Genomic DNA, 20116 nt, shown 5'->3' with positions numbered 1-20116 from the left:
TCCTCGAAAGACTACAGCAGAGGGGACACATGATTCCAGAGGAGAATGCATACTGTTGGGGCTGAGTGTTAGGGGATACATGGATAGACACTTAGGAAAAATTTTTATATGCCTTAGAAAAAACTTGGACTAGTATATCAACCCTATGATTTTACCAACATCATCACAGAGGAAGCTAAAGTATAGATGTTGGGTCTGAGTCTGTTTAAAGAAAAATAGCAAATAAAAAGTAATGCAGATGGTAGGAAAGTGTGGCAAAATTTCTGACGTGGAGCCCAAAAGATGGTTCTTTGAGAAGAATGTCAAGCCCCTGAAATTCATGCCTGCCAGTAGCAGGTGCTCTTGAAACGCTGTCTGTTCCGGTCAACGGCCCAGCAAACCAGGGGAAGGACCTGAGGACAGCCTTACTGGGGGCAAAGCTGGAAAGAGTTAAAAGAAAGGGTCTGCCCATCCCCCCAGCAGCTAATCTGTCAGCTAATGAAGAAGCAGTGGCGGCACAAGTGAGCTAGCAGGCAGTTCACTTACAGCAAACTGATTAGGAATGTTCAACCAACAGCAGACTGTGGACCTTTCCAGAGAAAATAAATAGAGTGTAGACTGTATGCAAATGTGTTTGTCACTTTGACAGCACGTCTCAATTAAGGCATCTCGCGGCTGCGGGTAGGCTCTGCGGCTGCAGCTGTAAGGGAGAGCCCGCTGCATGGCTGATACTCGGGGCTTGACCTTAATCCGCATGCATGCATTAAAAAAACCCCTGCCTTCCTGTACACTTGCATAATGCTGGCAGCCACGTGAGGGAGGTGACAAACGGGGAAAAAAGCCACTTTCATCCTCTCCAGTTTACAGACCTGTGAAGGCACAGACAGCTCTTATTTCAACAGAGTTTGGGGTGGCTTTTTTAATTGTTTGTCCCCCACCCGCACACATACACACGCTCTTATTCTGCATTTAGCTGGGAATGACATGAAAGCATCTCTCCTTCTTCCTGAAATGGAAAGAAGGTCTCTCTCCATTTCAAACAGGGCCTCCTTTTTGTGTTTCGAAAATGGAATGTTTAACACCATGAAATCCCTCTCCCCCGCCCCCTCTTTCTCTGTAATGGGCTCCAAACTCCAGCAAGGGGCTCTTTTCATGGGAAGGTTCGCGTGTGCGGGAATGAGGACAAAGGAAGGCAGGAAGCTGGCTCTGGAATGCCACGCTGGCGACAACGGCCGCTTTCAGCAAACCCAGCCGGGGAACGGGGGCCTGAGCTGCGATGAGGCGGCTCTTCAGGGGTGCACACATCAATGAAATTTGGAGAGAATTATTAAGCAAAGGCGCCCTGCCCCATGGACACTTCTTTCTTAGGCTATATTTAAATTTTTATAATATCCCTTTTAAGTGTAAAATCAGAAAAGGAGTGGTGAGCCTCTCCAAGTTGAAGATATATGAACATATTATCTAAAAACACTGATCACAGAGGAAGATTCTTATGTTTTAACAAACTCACACCTTACAATCATAACCCACAGTAACAATTAGTTCCCTTCATTTCTAAATAGCTCCATGCCAGGTACACAGTAGCCACTTGATAAATGTCTGTTAAAAACAAACATTTTAAATGTGTGCATCTAGCTCCTTTATGTGATAAAACAGCAATCATATTAAAAATAAAACCATAGAGACTATTTAAATTATGCCTCATCTAATCAATGGCTAAAGAATCGGGTGATTTAAAATTAAATAACCTTGCAGATTCTTATTACAGTCATATCTTGTTAATGGAGCTGTTTCTTAGAAATCAAAAAATTATGACTTTTGCTAATCAAGAGTAGTAGAGGGTACGTAATATTTTTCAACCAAACATATAAGTACCGATAAGATATGGATAAAACAAATTTCAGTTCCTTAATGTTTTACTTAAGAGAAAGAAAAAAAAATCACACAAATTTCCAAATGCTCACTCAGGCCGTTGAAATGGTTGGCTACAGAATCCTGCCCCTGGAACAGCAGCCTGGCGTTAGCTGTGAGAAGGAGGACTCCCGATATTGATTTTCAGGAAGTACATTAATAAAGAACTCCTAATTGATTTTTTTTTTAAGACTTCGCTTGTTGCCTTTCATTTGAAGGTGCAAAGAAGGGCCTGGGATGCTAAAGTGTTCTAATGAGATGCTTAGCTGACAGAGGCACCTTAATAGGAGTGCCTAGGGGTGGGAGGCGGCAGCTGCATTTAATGACTTCATTCCAGAGTTCAGCGAGTTTATGACCAGAGCCATGCTGTCTCCTCAAAGTTTTTGAAAATCTCCCTTCAAAACATGTTTGCCCCAAATAAACACTGGGAGATGTGCAAACTCCATGGGGCTGTTTTACCAAAGAGAGCCGAAACGCAAAAGCACCGGCTGTATGTGCCACAGCTTCTGCTAAAAAGCAAAGCAAAGCAAACCCAGACCAGTCAGAGGGCCAGGGGACATACCTGTCCGAAGTGGACTGTGATCGGCCTTCGGTCTTCTCGGAGCTTGGGGTCCCTGGCCTCCACCAGTGGGGACGGCACAGTCTTTGGTAGCTGCTCTTCCAAAGTGGGGGCACAGCCATTCTCGGTGATGTCCTGCAGGGAGAAGCCAGCCAGGAATGGGTGACAGGGTCTTGGCACCTGTCCTGAGCACAGGTGCTCCCTCCAACCTCAAGGCTCAGAGCCAGGCCCCGGGACTCCCTCTGGGTCACTTAGAGCCCATCCTCCTGCTAGAGATGAGGGAACTGGAAGGCTAACTTGGCTGTTTGATTTTTAAGGGCTAGAGAAACCCAAGCCATGGACATTAAATTACAAAGACAACATAATAATTCACGATACTGCGGGGAGAAAACCTTTCATTCTACTACTTTCCAGGGCTATTTTCATTCTTACATATTGATGTTGCCCTCATGCAGACATTTAAAAATTACTTGCAATCACAGCTTGTGTATAACTTCACATTCTATCTTTCCTCTTATATCATAAGCATTTCCATGGTGTTGCATAGTCATTATAAAGATAATTTTAATTGATGCATGATATTTCATTGGATGACCATACTGTAATTTAATGAACGATTCTACTACATCAAACATTTAGGTTCTTACTTTCCTCCTAAACACCACAGTGATAAACATTGCAGTTTTTCTTTCTTTTGGATTATTTAACATAAATCTTTAGGAATGACATTACTAGGTCAAAAGATAAAACCATTTTTAAGGCTTTTTATTCATTCTAACAATTTGCTTTCCAATTTACACCACTACCAGCAATGGCAGTGTTGAGAGTTTCACAGTACTCGTTAGCCTTATCATTTTAAATATGTATCGCTAATTTAAGAGGTGAAAAAAATGAGACCTCATTGTTGTTTTAATTTGCATTACTTTGATTATTTGAGAGTGTGGACATTTTTTCCACATTTGTTTACCGGTGATGTTATTGTTTTTGAAAACGGTGTGTTCATGCTCCCTCTTTCTTAGCCCTAATGTTTCTGGCAGAGCATGAAGAGATGGAAGTCTGAGTTAGGATTCTATGACTTGGAGAAAATTTAGGTTGCTAAAGTAGTGTTTTTAAATTAAATTTACATTTAATTGGTGCTTCTGATGAGTAAAGTCAAATTAAGGGAAGGAAAAGCCCAAATGTGAGGCTCCTTTGGCTGCCGCTGGAAGCTGACGGCATACAGGGCTCTTGGGGATGTGTGGGTGGTGCCCATTTGTGCGCTGGGGACCACATGATTTATTCAAGTCACGACATTGCTCATCTTCAATAAAGCAAGGCAGAGAATAAATGTACAAACAGATACATTTAAATTGTTATTTTTTGCCAAGTAAAAATAACTTGTAGAAATAATAAATACAATTTCCAATTCTTTTAATTACCAAAAACAAATACACATTTTGGTTAACAAAACACACACCTTTAGCACTCATTAAAATTTGCATGTAACCATTGGTTGCTCTTAACTTCTTAGCCAGATAGAGAATGGGACACATAGAGGAACGTGGTCCCTTACTGAATTACAATGCATTAAGGATGAAACATGTCTAACATCTGTGAACGTCCGTCTCCTTATCTGTAAGATGGGGATATGGCAGCAGATGAGGAGTAAAGGGTAATGTAACATAAAAGTGCCTAGAGCATTAATAATGGACTGTATATGGTCTTCAATAAGCTATAGGAGTGTGTGTGTGTGTGTGTGTGTGTGTGTGTGAAGTCAACCCCAAACATCCAGCTGCAGCCTCTATACTTCTGGATAACAACACAGGGGGTGAGTACCTCTTGGTTTGGCAGGCAGGGCTCACATTAAGCGGCCCAGGAGTCTTAGCCTGGCTGAGGCTCAGTGATGACAGAGGTTGCCGACAGCCAATTAGAAATGGCTCCTTTGGAAAGGGGCTGCCCCAAGGTGCTCAGGTCAAGTGGAACAAAGAGGGGGAGAAAGTAACAAGTGCCAGAAAGTAACAAAGGGCAAAAGGGGGATTTTGGATCCAGTGGGGTTACACAGAGGACAGACACAAGAGGTTGAGTAAAGCCAAACAGTAAAAAAATAATCACTTTTTGTTTAGGAAAAATTGTGTGTGAGTGATTGGCTGGAAAAAAAAGAAAATAAAATAAAAAGAAATAGAGCAGTTAGGTACCATGGTAAGAAAATACTGATGAAAACTGTAAGATGATAGATAGCTATTTAAAAAACGAATGTGGTAGTTTTTGGGAAAATGTCTTAGTTTAAGCTTATAGGTAAAAACATTGTCTTCTGGTTTTGTTTTTCACCACCTAGTTGCTGTCTGATCTTCCCAATTCACTCAATCTCTCTGCAACCTACTTCTATATTTTTACAATGGGGAGACCACCTCCTGCTTGGCAAACTTCAAAGCCACTGGGACAATGGGCTAAATGAGATGAGATGTGAGGAAGCTTTAAAAAACGTTACAATACTGTGCAAATTGAAAGTTAAATCCTTATTCCTGCAAAAGGGAAGCACACCGTCTAAAAAGAGCTGCCCTGTGGTGAGCGCCTCCTACTGGCGGGCACCTCACTATCATACTTAAGTTTCCACAACAACCAAGAGGTAATAGGAGGATCACGCTTTTATAAGTGAGGAAACAGGGCTCAGAGAGGGCAACTTCCTGAAGGCCGCACAGCTAGAAAGAGGAAGAACCCAGAGCTATCTGATTTCTGGCACCTAAACCCTATCAACCTTAACAATAGCCAATGAAGGTCTCCTGGGTTCGGGAGGTGCTCAGCTCATCATCAGCTGTGATCGCCTTCTCAGAAACCCCTTTTCCTACATGACCTTGTGCTGCCATGCCTATGATATCTGGCCACTTATTTATCCTATCCCCATAGACTGTGAACTCCTTTGGGTTTGGGTTCTCGGCCCCAGAGCCGGGAATACAGTACATGTTCTCTAATAAATCTTTGTAATGTTGAGTTGCACATTTGGAAGGCAAATGTGTCCAATACACAAAGGTGCTAGTGCATCAAAAAGCAGTGCAGCATATAAATTTTACTTAGAGGACCTGAAAGGGCAAAAGACTTCTTGCAAGTGCCAAGGCTTGCCCCACCAATTTATTAATAGATGATAAATAATAAATATAGTGTTGGCACTATATCTTCGATCTGGGGAAGGACACCGGCTTCCTCCCTGGACAGCAGAGTGTGGGAGGAGCCCTAGCAAGAAAGAAACAGGGCCAGCTCCCATCCTCTATTGCTAGCAGAGGTCTTACACACAGTGGGGATCAAATAACAGCAAGTCTTGCTACCCAGGGTTAAAGACATTGTGGTCTAAGAGCTAACTGAGAAGCTGCCAGCAGAGGGTATGGGGAAAAGGCAGTCTCAGATCCTTCTGATGGGAATACAATTTATATCAAAAACCTAAAAGAGGTGCATGTCCCTTGACCCATTAATTTAATATCTAGATATTTATCCTGATGAAATAATTAAGAATTCCTGCAAGGTTTTCTCTAAGAAGATCTTTGCCTAGACAAAACTGGAACTAACTTAAGTATCTAACAATGAGATCGATTAAATAATGTATATATGTCCCTCAGACAAAATTTTATGTACCTATTGAAAACAATGAAATGTGGAAGAAACACTAAATGGTCTGGGAAATGTTTAGCATATGGTTAAGTGAAAATGCAGGTTAAAAAGTGAGATAATTTTCTTCTTGTTTGTCTGATTTGTTGAATTTTCTTCTATCAACATGTTTTCTGTTTATAAATGGAAAAAATGCTGAAAACGTCATTTTTTGCAAAAATGCATCAAAACGTCATTTCAAAGAAGGAAAACCAAGTAGCGGGCAGGAGGGGCAAATCTCCCTCCTGCAGGGTAGCACAGAGGACAGTAGACAGAGCTGCAGGTCAGAGGCCCCCGCAGGGTGGCACCTCTCCCAGGTGCATGGTCAGCATTTGATAAAGTCCTCGGACAGAGTGCCCATGAGAAGGCAGGAGGCAGGAGCCTAGAGGAGGAAGGGGTTCTCTGTGGCCTTGGGTAGGAGCCTGGTGTGGGTTGGACATGGAGAAAGCTCAGGCTATGACTTCACGAGGCAGAGGTGTGAGTAGAGCACTCCAAGCCTACGGGAGCCAGAAGCACAGCTCGTTAAGGAGTGGGGGAGGGCAGCTGGAGCATTCCAAGAACCACCTGGTCAGGGGGGTGGGAGGTGTGAGAGGTGTGAACGGTATGAAAGGTTTTAACCAGGGGAGTGACTCGGTCATCACTGTATTCTAGAAAGACTGCTCTGGTGGCTGTGTGGATGACCAAACGGGAGGTGATCCCATGCCAACCGTGTCCTCAGGGCACGTGCCCCTGGGAGTGTGGGCGGATGGGCTGCTCCAGATGTGGGACATGAGCACTGGAGAGGATGGAAACTCCAGTTAACTGAGTGGTTACTAAGTTTTGCTGTTAAAAATCCCTTACCTCTTCTAATCCTTAGAATAATCCAGTAAAAAAAATCTCTATTTCTCTTAGTTTATAGATGAGAGAAATTAGCTTCACAGAAGTGAGGTAAATTACTCAAGATCACACAGTTAATATCTTTTACAACCAGCACTGAATCTAGCTTGTCTGCCCCGAGAGCCCAAATATCAGGCCACAGGTTGGGGGTTTAAAGAAGCCCAAGGTGGGGGGTTCCCATCTCTGACTCAGATTGCTGCTGGTCTCCATTTTCGGATTTGGGCGGTGCCTTTCTTTCCCAGTCTACTTCACACCACAGCAAATGCAAATTAAAATATGAGTACTGATGTCAAAACAATAGCCAAAGCTGGAATTTCTGTGATGGAGGCGGCGGCGTAATGCATCTGGAGACCAGGAGCTGACAGTTGTGTGTTAAGGTGTGAAAACATCTGTCCTACAAGAATCTACCTGATCTCCCTGCACCTCCACCCCTACCCCCCACCCGCCGTGTGCTTGCTTACTCCCTTCAATACACTAGGGAACGTTTGGCCAGAGTCTCAAGCCTTTGCTAACCCAATGGTGAGTCTGCTCCTTTTAATCAAAGAAACTAAATTAACAAGCTTGATGAATCTTTTGAAGATTTAGAAAGATCAAAGATTTAGAAACTTTAAAAGGGGCCATGAAATGGGCCCACTTGATGAAATCATTTTGATACTGAAGAAAAAAAGATTATTATTCAGGGATTCCACAATAGGCAAGAGAGAGAGAGAGAGAGAGAGAGAGAGAGAGAGAGAGAGAGAGAGAGAGAGAGAGAGAGAGAGAGAGAGAGAGAGAAATGGAGACCTTACTGCCCCTGCAGGTAAGGAGAAACAGAGCATTCTGGTGCCAGCCTGCAGGGTGCTGGGACTGGATGCAATCTGCTGACAATCACGAGCCCCAGCAGATGGCCTTCTTATCCAGGGCGGGAAGGATGCTGGGGTGTGGGGTGTGGGAAGTGTTCTGTTCTCCCTTTAGGAAGCAATGCCTGGGCAGCTTCTTTGCCATTTTTCTTCTTCCTAATTTTGAGCAAGTCAGACTTCAAAGGAGGCCGAGCTGTAGAAGAACTTGACTGCCTTGCACCATTCATCCAGAGAAATATGTTATCCATCCTCCTTTTTTTTGTTGTTGGGCTGAAGCAGAGCAGGTGTGAATAAAGCTACGCTACAGTATCTATGACAATTATTTGCCAGTGGTCACACAGATACCCTGAAAGCTCCTGCTTCAGATGCTTTGAAAATCGACAGCACAAATGAACAAGGGATGGAGAAGGGGCCCTGCTCCGTCATATTAGAGATGGACCCTTCACATACCACGGTGACCTCTCCGCAGGTCGGCCCCACGTTTTCTATTTGCAATTCAAACCCAAGGCGAGAGCGCAGAGGGCAAGACTGGGTTCTTGATTATATCTGCGAGGTCACCATTGCTATGCAGCTGGAGGAGGCCAGGTGGCAATCCAGTACATTTGAAAATTGGATCTTTGTTGGGAACTGCCTCCATTTCATAGCGGAAACCAAACTTGATGTGTCTGCATTAGACGTGTGTGAGAGCCACATAAATATGTTGCCATTTCAGGGTGGTGGGGGGCGAGAGGGAGGGGAACAAGAAATATTTTCTACAGCAGCGAGGGGGTCAGAGGGAGCCAAATCCGACATTAGCTCGAGAAAGGAAGCTGAGAGCTCCGCAGAAGACCAGGTCCTGTCTGCACTGAACAACGCTAGTTTCAATGACAAAAGAGCTCCTCCAAGCACCACGGCGAAGTATCAGGTCTGGAGAGAGCTGTAAGACGGAAGGGGGAAAGTGAAAATTGAAAAGGGTGCACTAATGGATCTGTCAACAGTCCGATGGTGACAACCACGTTTCTATAAAATGCCTTCACCATCTGTGTCACCTGAAATGTACTGACACTCTATAGAGCACTACCTCCTGAAGCTATTCTTGAAAAGGCTGGCAGGGGGAAGAGGAGAAGGAGGAGAAAGTCTGCTTCAGATACCATCAAGGAAAGAAAGGACAGGGGGGTGGCAGGGAAGGAGAGCGATCTAGATGGTTTAAGCAAAACTTTAAACAACAGCATCAAAACCTGAGCTTAATTAGCTATTTGCAGAAATGCTATGGATCATGAGAAGGGGGTTTTCTCTATGCTCACATGTACATGGGGGGAAGCAATGGCCTGTGGGGCGCAGATCTGACCAGCGAGGCCCATCAGAGGAGGGACCCCTTCCTTTGCTTACTTTCACTAATATTCTAACAGAGCTAGGGCCTGGGCTTTAGTCATTAGGAGGGGAATCTGGTGCAAGTTCCCCCCACCCTGCCACTCCATTTCATACTTGCAACCCAATTCAGTTGCATGCAGCGGGGACAGGAGATAAAAAGTTATATTCAGGTACTTAAGTAACATCCGAGTAAAGAATCTGACCTGCCAGTCTCTGGTGTACTCTGGCAGGGTACACCAGGCCATGGTTAAGGTCTACCTGGATTTACATGACAGGATTTTTATTTCTGGACTTGAATCTTAGCTGCTAAAAATCCACTGTCAGCTGAAACTAAGAATTTAAAATGCTTAGAGCAAATTACTTTGCAATTAAAAGAAAGGAATCAATTCCTTTGACCATTTCAAGTTAATGAGAGGTCCTTTCTGACTTTGTAAAATTAAAACTGCTTTTATTTTAAAAAACTGCTGAGATAGACAAAGGCCCTTATTAGAGTGGCACATTTGGGGTGTGTAGGATAACGATGGGAGTGACCCCAAACATCTTTTGGCAAACAAAACAATTGTTTCAGGAAGGCAGCACGAGATACTGTGTGGTGAGAGCAGAGATGGATCTGGAATCTAACCCTGGCTCAGCGAGGCTCCAACAGTGTGACCCATCGGCAGATGACTTCACCATTGAGCCGCGGTCCCCTTACACACGAAATAGGAATAAACCCCCCGGGTGGTGCTAAGGATTCGCTATGAAAGCTCCTGGCCTGGGCTATCCTCAGTGCTTAATAAAGATGGCGGCAATAACAATGACGACGACATTCAAAATAATGGGAAAATGCCCCCTGTGTTACACTCACCTCCTTATACAATCTAGAGAATCAAGTGGAAGGACTCTTAATCAGGATATAGCTTGTGTGATTTTGTACAACTTTACTGATAGTCCGAAAAGACCATCAGAGCCCCACCTGACCACCCTTCCCCTCCCCCAAGACTCAAACACAAACACTGGGCTCCTCTGGGTAAAACCACTGTGGGGAGAGCCCACGGCATCGTCCTCAGACCCACCCTCTGTGCCCCGTGTCTGCATGGTGGACACGTGCATGCCAGAACCACGGCATCATTTCTCTGAAGATGCTTCTGGGTTTGGGTTACAGCCGGTCCCAGGTCGGTTGTAGGAGGGAGTGGTGCTGAAATGCGGGGACAGAGCCAATTTCTGCAGATCTGGGTGGGCCCCGAGCCCGGCGGGGTGAGGAAGGGATAGACTGACAATGGTAACTCGGAACTTGCTTGCCTTTGTGGGTTTAAGCCAGAGTCGTAATGATATTTGAAGACAGTTTTTGTCTGTGAATATTTATAACAGTGTGAGAACTCCCAGACAGCTGGTAATGCATTTTGAAGTGTGCTAACAACATCGTATCAAACAGCCTCTATTGATCACATCATACTTTTTTGTGGCCACGCGTTTCATACACGGTGCTTATACATTTTGAATAAGAACTTCAAGTACCTTTTGCTTCAAGCGGTTTTTCACCTCTTTTATTCCCATTTTTGCATGATCTTTTGCCTGCATGAAAAATTAATTTAAGTTAAGATTCCCTTTCTGTTCCCAGCAGGGACTATGCTTGATTTCAGTCCGTTGTGAATCACCTTCTCTGATTACTAGAAAAAAAAAGGAAAAATGGGATCATCAAGTTGAAAACATAATGGCTATGAAAACAAATAAAAGGTTAAAAAAAAGCCTTTAAAGAGGCTATAGAGATTTTATTTTTTGCATTTTGATGGCACCGATATCTATCTCCCCCACCCTTTCTGCTCTCTATAATTATGTATCTCAGCAGCCTGGTGACAGCGGCCAGTGAGAGTTGAGCAGCAGTGTTTCTGGCTGTAAGATTCAGATTCCATTTCACCAGGGCAGAGCCTCGGGACCAGCTTTCTGGACAGGCTGAATGGCCCGAGAGGACACATGACTGGGACAGAACCATTTCTTACATCTCATTTCGGCAGAAGCCCTGGCTTTTATTTTCTGTCACTTTAGACCTGTGTGGCTCTGTTGGCAGCCACCTCTCCATTAAAATAACTACAATGCAAGCACAGAAAGGACTAACAAAATTAAAAATGGACATAATAGAAAACACCCTAGTTAAGTAGCTCAGAGTCAAATCAGAAGCAAGAGAAATCACGAGAAACAAATACTTGAGGCTTGTAAAAGCTGCAGCATCGCGAACGAACTGTTCTCCTTCCACGCTGCTGTGTGCACGAGTTTCACAAACAGTGCATTTCCTTTAGGATGGTGATGAGAGATGGTGAAGAATTTGGGAGAAAAACTAGGGGTGTCTCCCACCCACCGTGAATACTCTTCAGTAACCTGCAAAGGAGCTGCTTTATTTTGATATAATAATGGGGACACACAGGAAAGGTTTGCTAGAACATCTGAGAGACCATGCCTCCAGGTCTCAGGGACGCTGGCATGGAGCAGCCAGAATTTTAGCCACCCAGCCCACATTTTAAAAGCTAAAACCAGGAGCCTCCAATTTCTCTCTTGTGGCAACTGTAGGAATAACACTTTAAATTAAAAATATCACTTGTCTGGTTATGGCCAGTTTGCCTCAGTAGTTAGAGCGTTAGCCCATAGACCAAAAGACGGTAGGTTCAATTCCTGATCAAGGGTAGATACTTTGGTTGCAAATTCAATCCCTGGCCCTGCTCAGGGTGCATACAGGAGGCAACCAACTGATGTTCTCTCTCTCTCTCTCTCTCTCTCTCTCTCTCTCTCTCTCTCTCTCTCTCTCTCTCTCAGAAAAAAAAAAAATCAATGGAAAAAATATCCTCTGGTGAGGATTGAAAAAAAAAAAAGAAGCCACTTGTGGCCTAGTCATAAAATATCAACATTAAATTATACTAAAAGCACTGAGAGCTTCAGGAACAGCACAGCTACAGAGTCACCTATGTAGATAGGATCAGGTGATTTCAGAGCTGCATCCTGCTGCCCAGCCAACATGGCTCAGTGGTTGAGCATTGACCTATGAACTAGGTCACAGTTTGTTTACTGGTCAGGGCACATGCCTGGGTTGTGGGCTCAATCCCCAGAGTGGGGCATGCAGGAGGCAGCCGATCAATGATTTCTCTCAACATTGATATTTCTATTTCTCTCTTCCTATCCCTTTCTCTCTGGTATCTATCTTTCTATCTACCTATCTATCTATCTATCTATCTATCTATCTATCTCAGAGATATATATGTGAATTGCATCATGCTAAGGAGCAGATCTGTTTGGGTCCTGAGACCAAGACCAGTACTTACAAACTTATAGACAGTCTTCATGGCTGGGTTTGCTTTCGTTTTCACAGTATTCAGAATTGCTCCACTTCCTTTCTATAATAAAAATGTCAATTAGTAATTTGCACTGAAGATGTAGTAGGCCAATACCAACAAAAACCTCTTCTCTTTAATCAAGTTAAGCAACACTTCAAGAGTGTGTAATTTAATTAGAGAAATAGGCTTGGATGGTAACTGGTCCCAGGCAATTAGTTATAGCCATGGCAGAATCACTATGGGTGCTGGGGGTGGGGGATGGGGATAGTGATAATGAGCTGAGGGGGACTCTAGGCTCAGTACTTGGCTTGGCACCTGCCCACTGGCTGGAAGGAAAGCTCATCATAGCCTCTCTGAGGTAAGGGCTTCCCCCCAGTAATCTAAGGCTTTGAGATAGTCTAGTTACCAGGACAGCACTGAGGTGATTTTCATAACAATGGACTCTATGGCTAACACCAAGCTGGGGTAGAAAACTGGGGCCTGATTAGCCAGCACTCTCTGGCTACTCTGGAAATATGCCACCATCAGCCATGCACCTTCCTTTGTTCACCCTGTGTAGCTTTTTAATCACTTTGGTATGCTGCCTTCCTTAACATCTATAGCTTGAGAAAGGAAAAGACTGAAGAGCCATAAATATTAATCATGGCTACTAATGGCTTTAGGAGAAATCCAGCATACTGATTTCTTGGCTAAGTTTCTTTAGGAAACCAGGGGAAGAGGAGGAGGAAACTGAGGAGGATGAGGGGGAGGGAAGGCTTTCCCAGCACATGAAGGGGACAGTGAATGGGTATGAAGCGCACAGGCCCGGGCACTGTGAGGGCTCACCGAGGGGACTCCCTGTGCTAGTCTCTGAGGGTGCTGAGCACCAGAGGGCTGGTCTCTCCCTTCAGAGATCTCCAGTCCGGGGAGGACACCAGGGTAAGCAACTTCAGCCTGAGGTGGTGAGAGCTGTGCTGACTGTGTGCACAGCAGTGTGGAGGAAGCTCATAGTTTGCAAGGTCAGAGAAGGTTTTAGAGAAACATTAGGCCTGGCCCGTGAAGGATGAGCAGGAGTTCAGGTGGGAATAGGAAGGGTAAGAACATCCTAGGGGTAGGAAATAGCACAAGCACAAGGGCAGAAGCGGACAGGCCAGGGTGCCTGTGGGTGACAAGTGCTCCATGTATCATGGGAGAGATGGCGAGTAGGGGCCAGATGGGGTCAGCTTTCAAAGGCCAGGATCAGAAGTCTATACTCTAGACAATTTTTAATAAAATGCATCAAAAAATCAGATTGGTGGTGGTTCAGAAAGACAATTCCAACAGACTCGAATAGAGAGAGAGAGACGGGACCCAGTGAATATATAAAAGAATAAGATGTAGTAATGTAGTTAATGGGATTAACTTTTAGCACAATTTTTGGGGACTGTCCATATTAGAAATTTTGCGCTTTAATTAAAAACATTACAGTTTGACCTAGAAAGCATTCTATGTTGCAGGACAATATGAAATTTTCACCTACTCATTTATTCCACACTGCTTTCCAAAATTACTCAGTATTCAGTTTCAATGGTCCTTTGGAATAGTAAAACTCTCTTTATCAATCCATCAACAAGTCCTTATTGCTCATCTACGATTTGCCAAGTGCCATGTTTGGCCATCCCAGAAGAACAAAGGAAGTCTTTCACTGAGGAGCTGCTTTCTCTCGGCCAACGGCAGCCACTTCCAAAGGGCCCGCCTTGGCAGCAGCACACTTGGCCCACAAGCAGGGAGAACACTTATCACATTATGTCGGAGCTGCCTGTTTACGTGCCTGCCTCCTGAACAAAGGGGAGCTCCCCCGAGCAGGGCCTGTGTCTGCTCTCCACTGTATCCTCGTCCCCTGCGTGGTGCCTGGCACACAGGCCTGCAGTCCACACTCACTTATAAAGCCACGTAAGAGAAAGGCAAGACTTTGAATTCGTCAGTGGCTTCTGAAGCCCTATGCTCCTGGCTTCTAACGCAATGAGACACTGCTCACAGGACAGTGAGGGATGAAAAGGTCTCTCAGTGATGGGGTCTCCACCTGCTCAGGAGCCTTGGCTCTGAAACACCCTGCAGAGCAGCAAGAGGCATGCGTTTTTGGCTTCCCCGTGACAATTTCCCACTTGTACTGGCCCTGGAAGGAGACACCCAGAAATGCTCTAAGATGACGACATCCACATGACACGCCTTGGCCGGCGTCCTGGGCTGAAGGCTTCTCCTGGCTCTCCTCACCAGGATGACTTTGGATGGTCTCATCCTGCCAGCTCCACCTGGCTTTACAAACAAAAGCTTCTACAGCTGACAGAATGGAGTGCCCCAGGCCGAATGACAGCCTCCTGGGTGGCGGGAAGAACAGGGCTGCCAGGAGGCTGAGGGAGGGCCCAGGTGGCTGGGAGGGGAGCACACTTACCCTGACGGTGGAGAGCCACTGGTGGTACAGTCTGTCGCTGCCTGGGGAAAGAGGAGTCAGATGGCTGTCATTTAAGGCGGTGATGTGCGCTCAGGAGTTTCCCCAAGTGCTTTCACCATGCAGGCCTGGAAAGTTCAAAATATGGAGAACATGCAGGCTCCCAGGCCCCACTCCCTGACGGAAGCAGTGGCTCGTTGCTGACTCGGAGTTTAGGATGGCCAGCTGGATGATCAGCAGAGTCCAGACCAGACACGTGCCCAGCAATTAGAGGAGGCCAGCAGCATGATTATTATCATTTTGCTTTTAGTTTCTACTCTGGTGCCAAAGATAGAGGCTTGGGACTTGGAAAACATGCCAGACGGGGTTTCAGGAGGCAGGGTCAGCCAGGAACACCCCTTGGGGCCTGGCCACTGGGCATTAGAGGCCCCCTCTGAGACAGGAGAGGACGAGCCCTCCGTTCTAAAGGCATGCAGAGGCCAGGCCCCGCGATGATTTTCGCACTTTATAGGAACACTGACTGAGCGGGTCCTGTGCCCTGGCCTGTTCCGGGGACTGCACAAAGCTTCCCTCGTGGACTCTGATTTAGTTGTAGCAGGAGTCCTGTGAGGCAGGCACGGTCACTCTCAGCGCAGAGATGAAAACATTCAGCTGAAAGAGGCGACAAGTTACTGCCGCAGTAAGGGGCAGAGTCCCGATCTGAATCTAGGTCTCCTAACGTGGCACCTCATGTGTTTTCCATGGCACCATGCTGGCCCTGGCACGGAGGACCGCAGAAGGGCCAATGTGCACCTCATCAGAAGCAAAGAGCAACTTCTCAAGCACTTCGAGGCCAGGGTTGAAATCAGTTCCTCCATAACCCCCAGGGACGGAAACAAGAAGTCACTGCCACTCCTTGCCGAACACGCCCCACTCCTACGCACAGCCCGCAGAACAGGAAGAAAATAAAACGCTTCTCACCAGCATATTCGCCCATGTTGATCTCCTCTTCAAAAACATCACTGAAACCTTCGCCGGAATTGAGAAGGTCTAATCTACCATCGATAAACTAAGAAAGAAAGAAAGAAAGAAAGAACAGAACTGTGCACATGGGAACCAGGAGCAGCAGCACTCAGCGGGCACCCAGGGCATGGCCAAGGAACCGCCACCAGCCAACTCAGGAAGGGCCTTAGGAACTGTGCGGTTCAAAGAAGCGAGTTTCCAAACTCTGGCTGCAGGCTCTGATAACCTGGAAAACCGCATGGCCTGTCTGCCAGGGCCTGCCTGTTGCTGAGCCCCATCCTCACCCAGTCTCCGTCCCCAGACCCTCTTTAGCTGTGGGAGTCCCGCCCATGCCTGCAGCCTCAGTGCTCAGTGAGGACAGCTGCAGAGCCCGTCCCCCCCAACCCTCTCACCCCGCCCTGCCCCCCAGGAATCCAGACGCAGGCCAAGCTAGGGAGGCCAGGCACCTGCTTGAAGAGCTGCAGCTGGGTGGCATTCTGCAGGAACTGCCTCATGGCTCCAGAGCGATAGTGGGACACGAAGTCCTCCTCACAGAAGGTGATTGGCTCGCCCTGGGAAACGAAGGGGAGAGCATGGTTAGAGGAAGCGAGTGTGGGGTCAGCTGGGTGTGGGGCTGGGCGGTGCTTCTACATCTGCTGATTAGAGTAATTAGATCCTCATCTTCTTGGTGAAGTGGCTGTTATCATTGATGGCATTCTCATCTCTGGATGAGAAGACTGTGTCAGGGAGGAAGTCATTGCCCAAAGTCACAGAGCCGGTAGGCGGCAGAGTGCGAACCAAAGGCTGGGTTCCACCCCCACCCCCACCCCTTGCATATCCCAACAGCAAGTCAGTGGATGGACCCTCCAATGTGGTGATTTCCAAACTTTTCACTTTTAGAAGCCGGACCTTCTTCAGACAGTGCCTGAAGCAGAAGGAGCCCTGCTACATAAAACAGCCTGCTGCTCTGGCGCTGGCTGGGCTCTCCTGGCTTGGAGGTCTCCCCTCCTCACCCCATCCCCACTCCCTGCACCTTACAGTCCCGGATCAGTTGTGGAACACCCTTTGAAAACCATTTGCCCAGTGATCTTAACCAACAGCAAATGATCATTTAAAAATAATTATTTCTATGAAAAGCAGGGATGATTAAAAAGAAAATGTACCATCCAGTCAATTTTGTGCATATGCTGTTTGATAAGGAAGTTTGCTTTTACCAAACTACATTTTATGAGTCAAGAAAATGACACCCTAAGCTTCACAAACATCCCATCTTGTAGTCAACACCCCAGTCCTTCTTTGAAGGATCCGAAGTGCTCACTCACACAGAGAAGGCTCTAGTTTTAACGGGGTATTCTTAATTCTGAAAGATCAGACTTTTATATCTTGAACTGACTTAAAGGTACCCCTCGCTTCACAGACTTGGTGGCAAACACAGAGATGTTTGAAGCTCCACTTTTATCCTGTTTTAATGAGTTACCTAAGTGTTAAATTTACTGTCTAGCTGTTATAAATTCCAAGAGTTCCTCCTGCTTCAATCCAGCCAATATTAGCTCAGTAACTGGGCAGACTTGTTGCACATGGGCTGCAAGGATGGCCCAAAAAGGTAGGGTGAGGGGAATATTTATTTTTAAAAATTACACTCCTAATTTTACAAAGGATATGAAGCAGCTTACATGAGCACACAAAACAAAGAAACAAAAGCAGAGTTGGAAAAGACAAATATATAAAATGTAATTATTTAAGAAAAGAGTATAGGATTTCTAAAATTAAGTTATAAAATCAGCTCTGAGCTTCCTGGTTGTTGAAGCAAAAAGGGAAACAATGCAAATCTTACATTGCCTGTGAGAAAAAAGCCTATCAATTCCTCAGGGGAAGACAGAGTTTTCATGCAATTTATTACTAGTGCTTTACACCGTCCTTGTGAGGAATCAGGTGCTGATAACCAGCTAGCCCCGTGGAAGGGCCTGTGCGCTGTGGCCTGAGGTTCTGCTTCTCACCATTGGGACTGGAGCAGGGCAATGACTTCTCTCTCTAGGTGATCTCCGTCATCACCGTGGAGCTCACACGCTAAAAGACTCCTAATAAATACCATCAGTTCTGACATCTTTTTGAGTTCCAAAGCTATGTCACCATTCCCACCTGGATGGCCCACTAGCACTTTAAACTCAAAATGGCCCAACCCCCTAATTATTACTCCATTTGGATTGCTCCCCAAATCTATCTACCTTTCTTTATCTCTCTCTCTTCCTTCCTTCCTTCCTTCCTTCCTTCCTTCCTTCCTTCCTTCCTTCCTTCCTTCCTTCCTTTCCTTCCTTCCTTTTTCTTTCTTTCCCCTCCCTCCCTCCCTCCCTCCCTCCCTTCCTCCCTCCCTCCCTCCCTTCCTTCCTTCCTTCCTTCCATCATTATCCATACCTACCCATAGTAGACCTATCAGACCTCCTATTCCTTCCCATTTACCAGTGAAATCTCTCAGATTTGTCCCTGCTCTCCATCCTATTACTGGCACTGAGCTGCAGAGGTTTAACTCCATGCCCCTTGCCTGTGTCATTCCTCCCAGTGCCTCCGATTCTTCAGGCAGAAGTGACTTTAAAATGCAGATTGCGGTCGTGTCACTGTCCTAGTCAAGAATTTTGCAGAGATGTTACATTCGATCGTTTGATTAATATCGGCTTCTTTCACTAGGCTATACATGTGCAGGAAGGGTACCTGATTTGCTGAACATTGTACATCTGGTGACACTTGTGTCACATACATGGGTCCTGGTGGGAGAGGAAAGGAAAGTCTTAGCTCCTTAGCTGGGCAAACCTTTTCTGAGCAGACCCTCACTTACTTTTCCAGAGTCCTTCTGTGTCCCTTTCCGCAGCCCCCCAAATACCTTAAGCTCCAAACGCACCTCCTAATCACAGGTCTTGTCCTTTCCCACTTGCTTCCTTGCTTTTTCCAGTTTTATTCCTTCCACATGGACTAACCTTCTCATAAGTCCAGGTCTTTTTGCTACAGCCACTCACCCCTGCGTGGTACTCCCACAGTGCCTCGTGCACCCCTGGGGGCTGGGTAATCTGCACCAGCATCCCCTGTGACCAGGAGCTGGAGAGGGCATAGGCCCTGCTGGATTCATCTCTACACGCCCTGGGGACAGTGCTGTGCCCCGCCCCCGTTGGAAGCCCAGGGATGGGATTAAAGAACCACAGAATGAGCTTGACTTTGGTTCCTATCACAGGAGCCCTGCGGTCTCTGTGGGGCAGAGCCACCACTCGCCGGACACGTAAAAAGGACTCAAAGCATAATGCCAGGTGGATGACAATTGTGTCCAGGGAGTTGAGAGCTGCTCGGGGAAATGCTTGTTGAGTTGTTAGCATTCACAGTTTGGGCTCAGCATTGCCAGGAAGGAGAAGTCTACTGAGGGATCAATAAATGCAAGAGTTCGCAGCTGGATCTGTAGGTGAGGGTAGCCCGAGGCAGGATTTAGCTACAGGAGAACAAGAATCTCATCCCTAGGGGGACACAAACATTTTGGGCCTGTTGTCTTCTTACTGGAGGTGACACTTCCCTGGATCAGATGTCTGCGTCATAACAACAGACCAAAGGACGTGGGCACAGTGGGGAAGATTCGGGGGAAATGTGACACTGGGGACTTTTTCTGCAAAGAGCCTGAAGAACAGCGTTACCGGTGTCAATTGATGTGGAGATAAATACTAGCACCCAGAATAGTGCTCTTGGGGTGTGTGTGGAGGCATGACAGGTCCACAGGAGTCAGAAGGGGGAAAGGCTAATCCTCCCAGGGCTGCAGGGCAGGAAATGTGACTGTGGGCACAGATAGTGGAGCCTGGAAGGGTGAACAGGAATTGGGTGGGCATGCTCCACCCATGGAGGGCGCTGTCCTAACCCTGCTGAGAGGCAGGGACACTGCACCAGGGTCCTGCATAAAGGTCTGCCTGGCAACAGGCACAGAGGGCTCTTTCCTGGAGTTAACCTTCTATTCCCGCCCCCCCCCCCCCCCCGACATATTGTTTTTGATTTCAGAGAGGAAGGGAGAGCGAGAGATAGAAACATCAATGATGAGAATCATTGATTGGCTGCCTCCCACACACTTGCTACTGGGAATCAAGCTCACAACCTAGGCATGTGCCCTTGACCAGAATCGAACCCGAGACCCTTCAGTTCACAGGCCGATGCTCTAGCCACGGAGCCAAACCAGCTAGGGCTGGAGTTCCTGCCTAAGAAAGTGACAATTATTAACATTTCACCTAATCCTTACAGAATAACTGAGGCAAGGCAACTTGCCCAAGATCACATA

The 20116-nt window shown here is 46.3% G+C and overlaps 1 protein-coding gene across 11 annotated transcripts in view; it reads right to left on the bottom strand.

The window, feature by feature from the left end:
• Positions 1 to 20116, bottom strand: part of DENND1A (DENN domain containing 1A) — a 439483-nt gene that overhangs the window by 44423 nt on the left and 374944 nt on the right. For all 11 annotated transcript variants that reach the window (XM_084899946.1, XM_084899951.1, XM_084899945.1 and 8 more), the window contains 6 exons: positions 16287 to 16391; positions 15799 to 15886; positions 14842 to 14882; positions 12420 to 12491; positions 10627 to 10683; positions 2453 to 2584 (listed from right to left, as the gene is read on the bottom strand). In XM_084899946.1, coding sequence (XP_084756072.1) covers positions 2453 to 2584; positions 10627 to 10683; positions 12420 to 12491; positions 14842 to 14882; positions 15799 to 15886; positions 16287 to 16391 — 495 coding nt within the window. The remainder of the gene's footprint in view (positions 1 to 2452; positions 2585 to 10626; positions 10684 to 12419; positions 12492 to 14841; positions 14883 to 15798; positions 15887 to 16286; positions 16392 to 20116) is intronic.

This window comes from Pipistrellus hanaki, assembly GCF_964339955.1.
Source record: "Pipistrellus hanaki genome assembly, chromosome: 11".
Classification (NCBI taxonomy): domain Eukaryota; kingdom Metazoa; phylum Chordata; class Mammalia; order Chiroptera; family Vespertilionidae; genus Pipistrellus; species Pipistrellus hanaki.
This window is presented reverse-complemented; position numbering and strand designations above follow the sequence as displayed.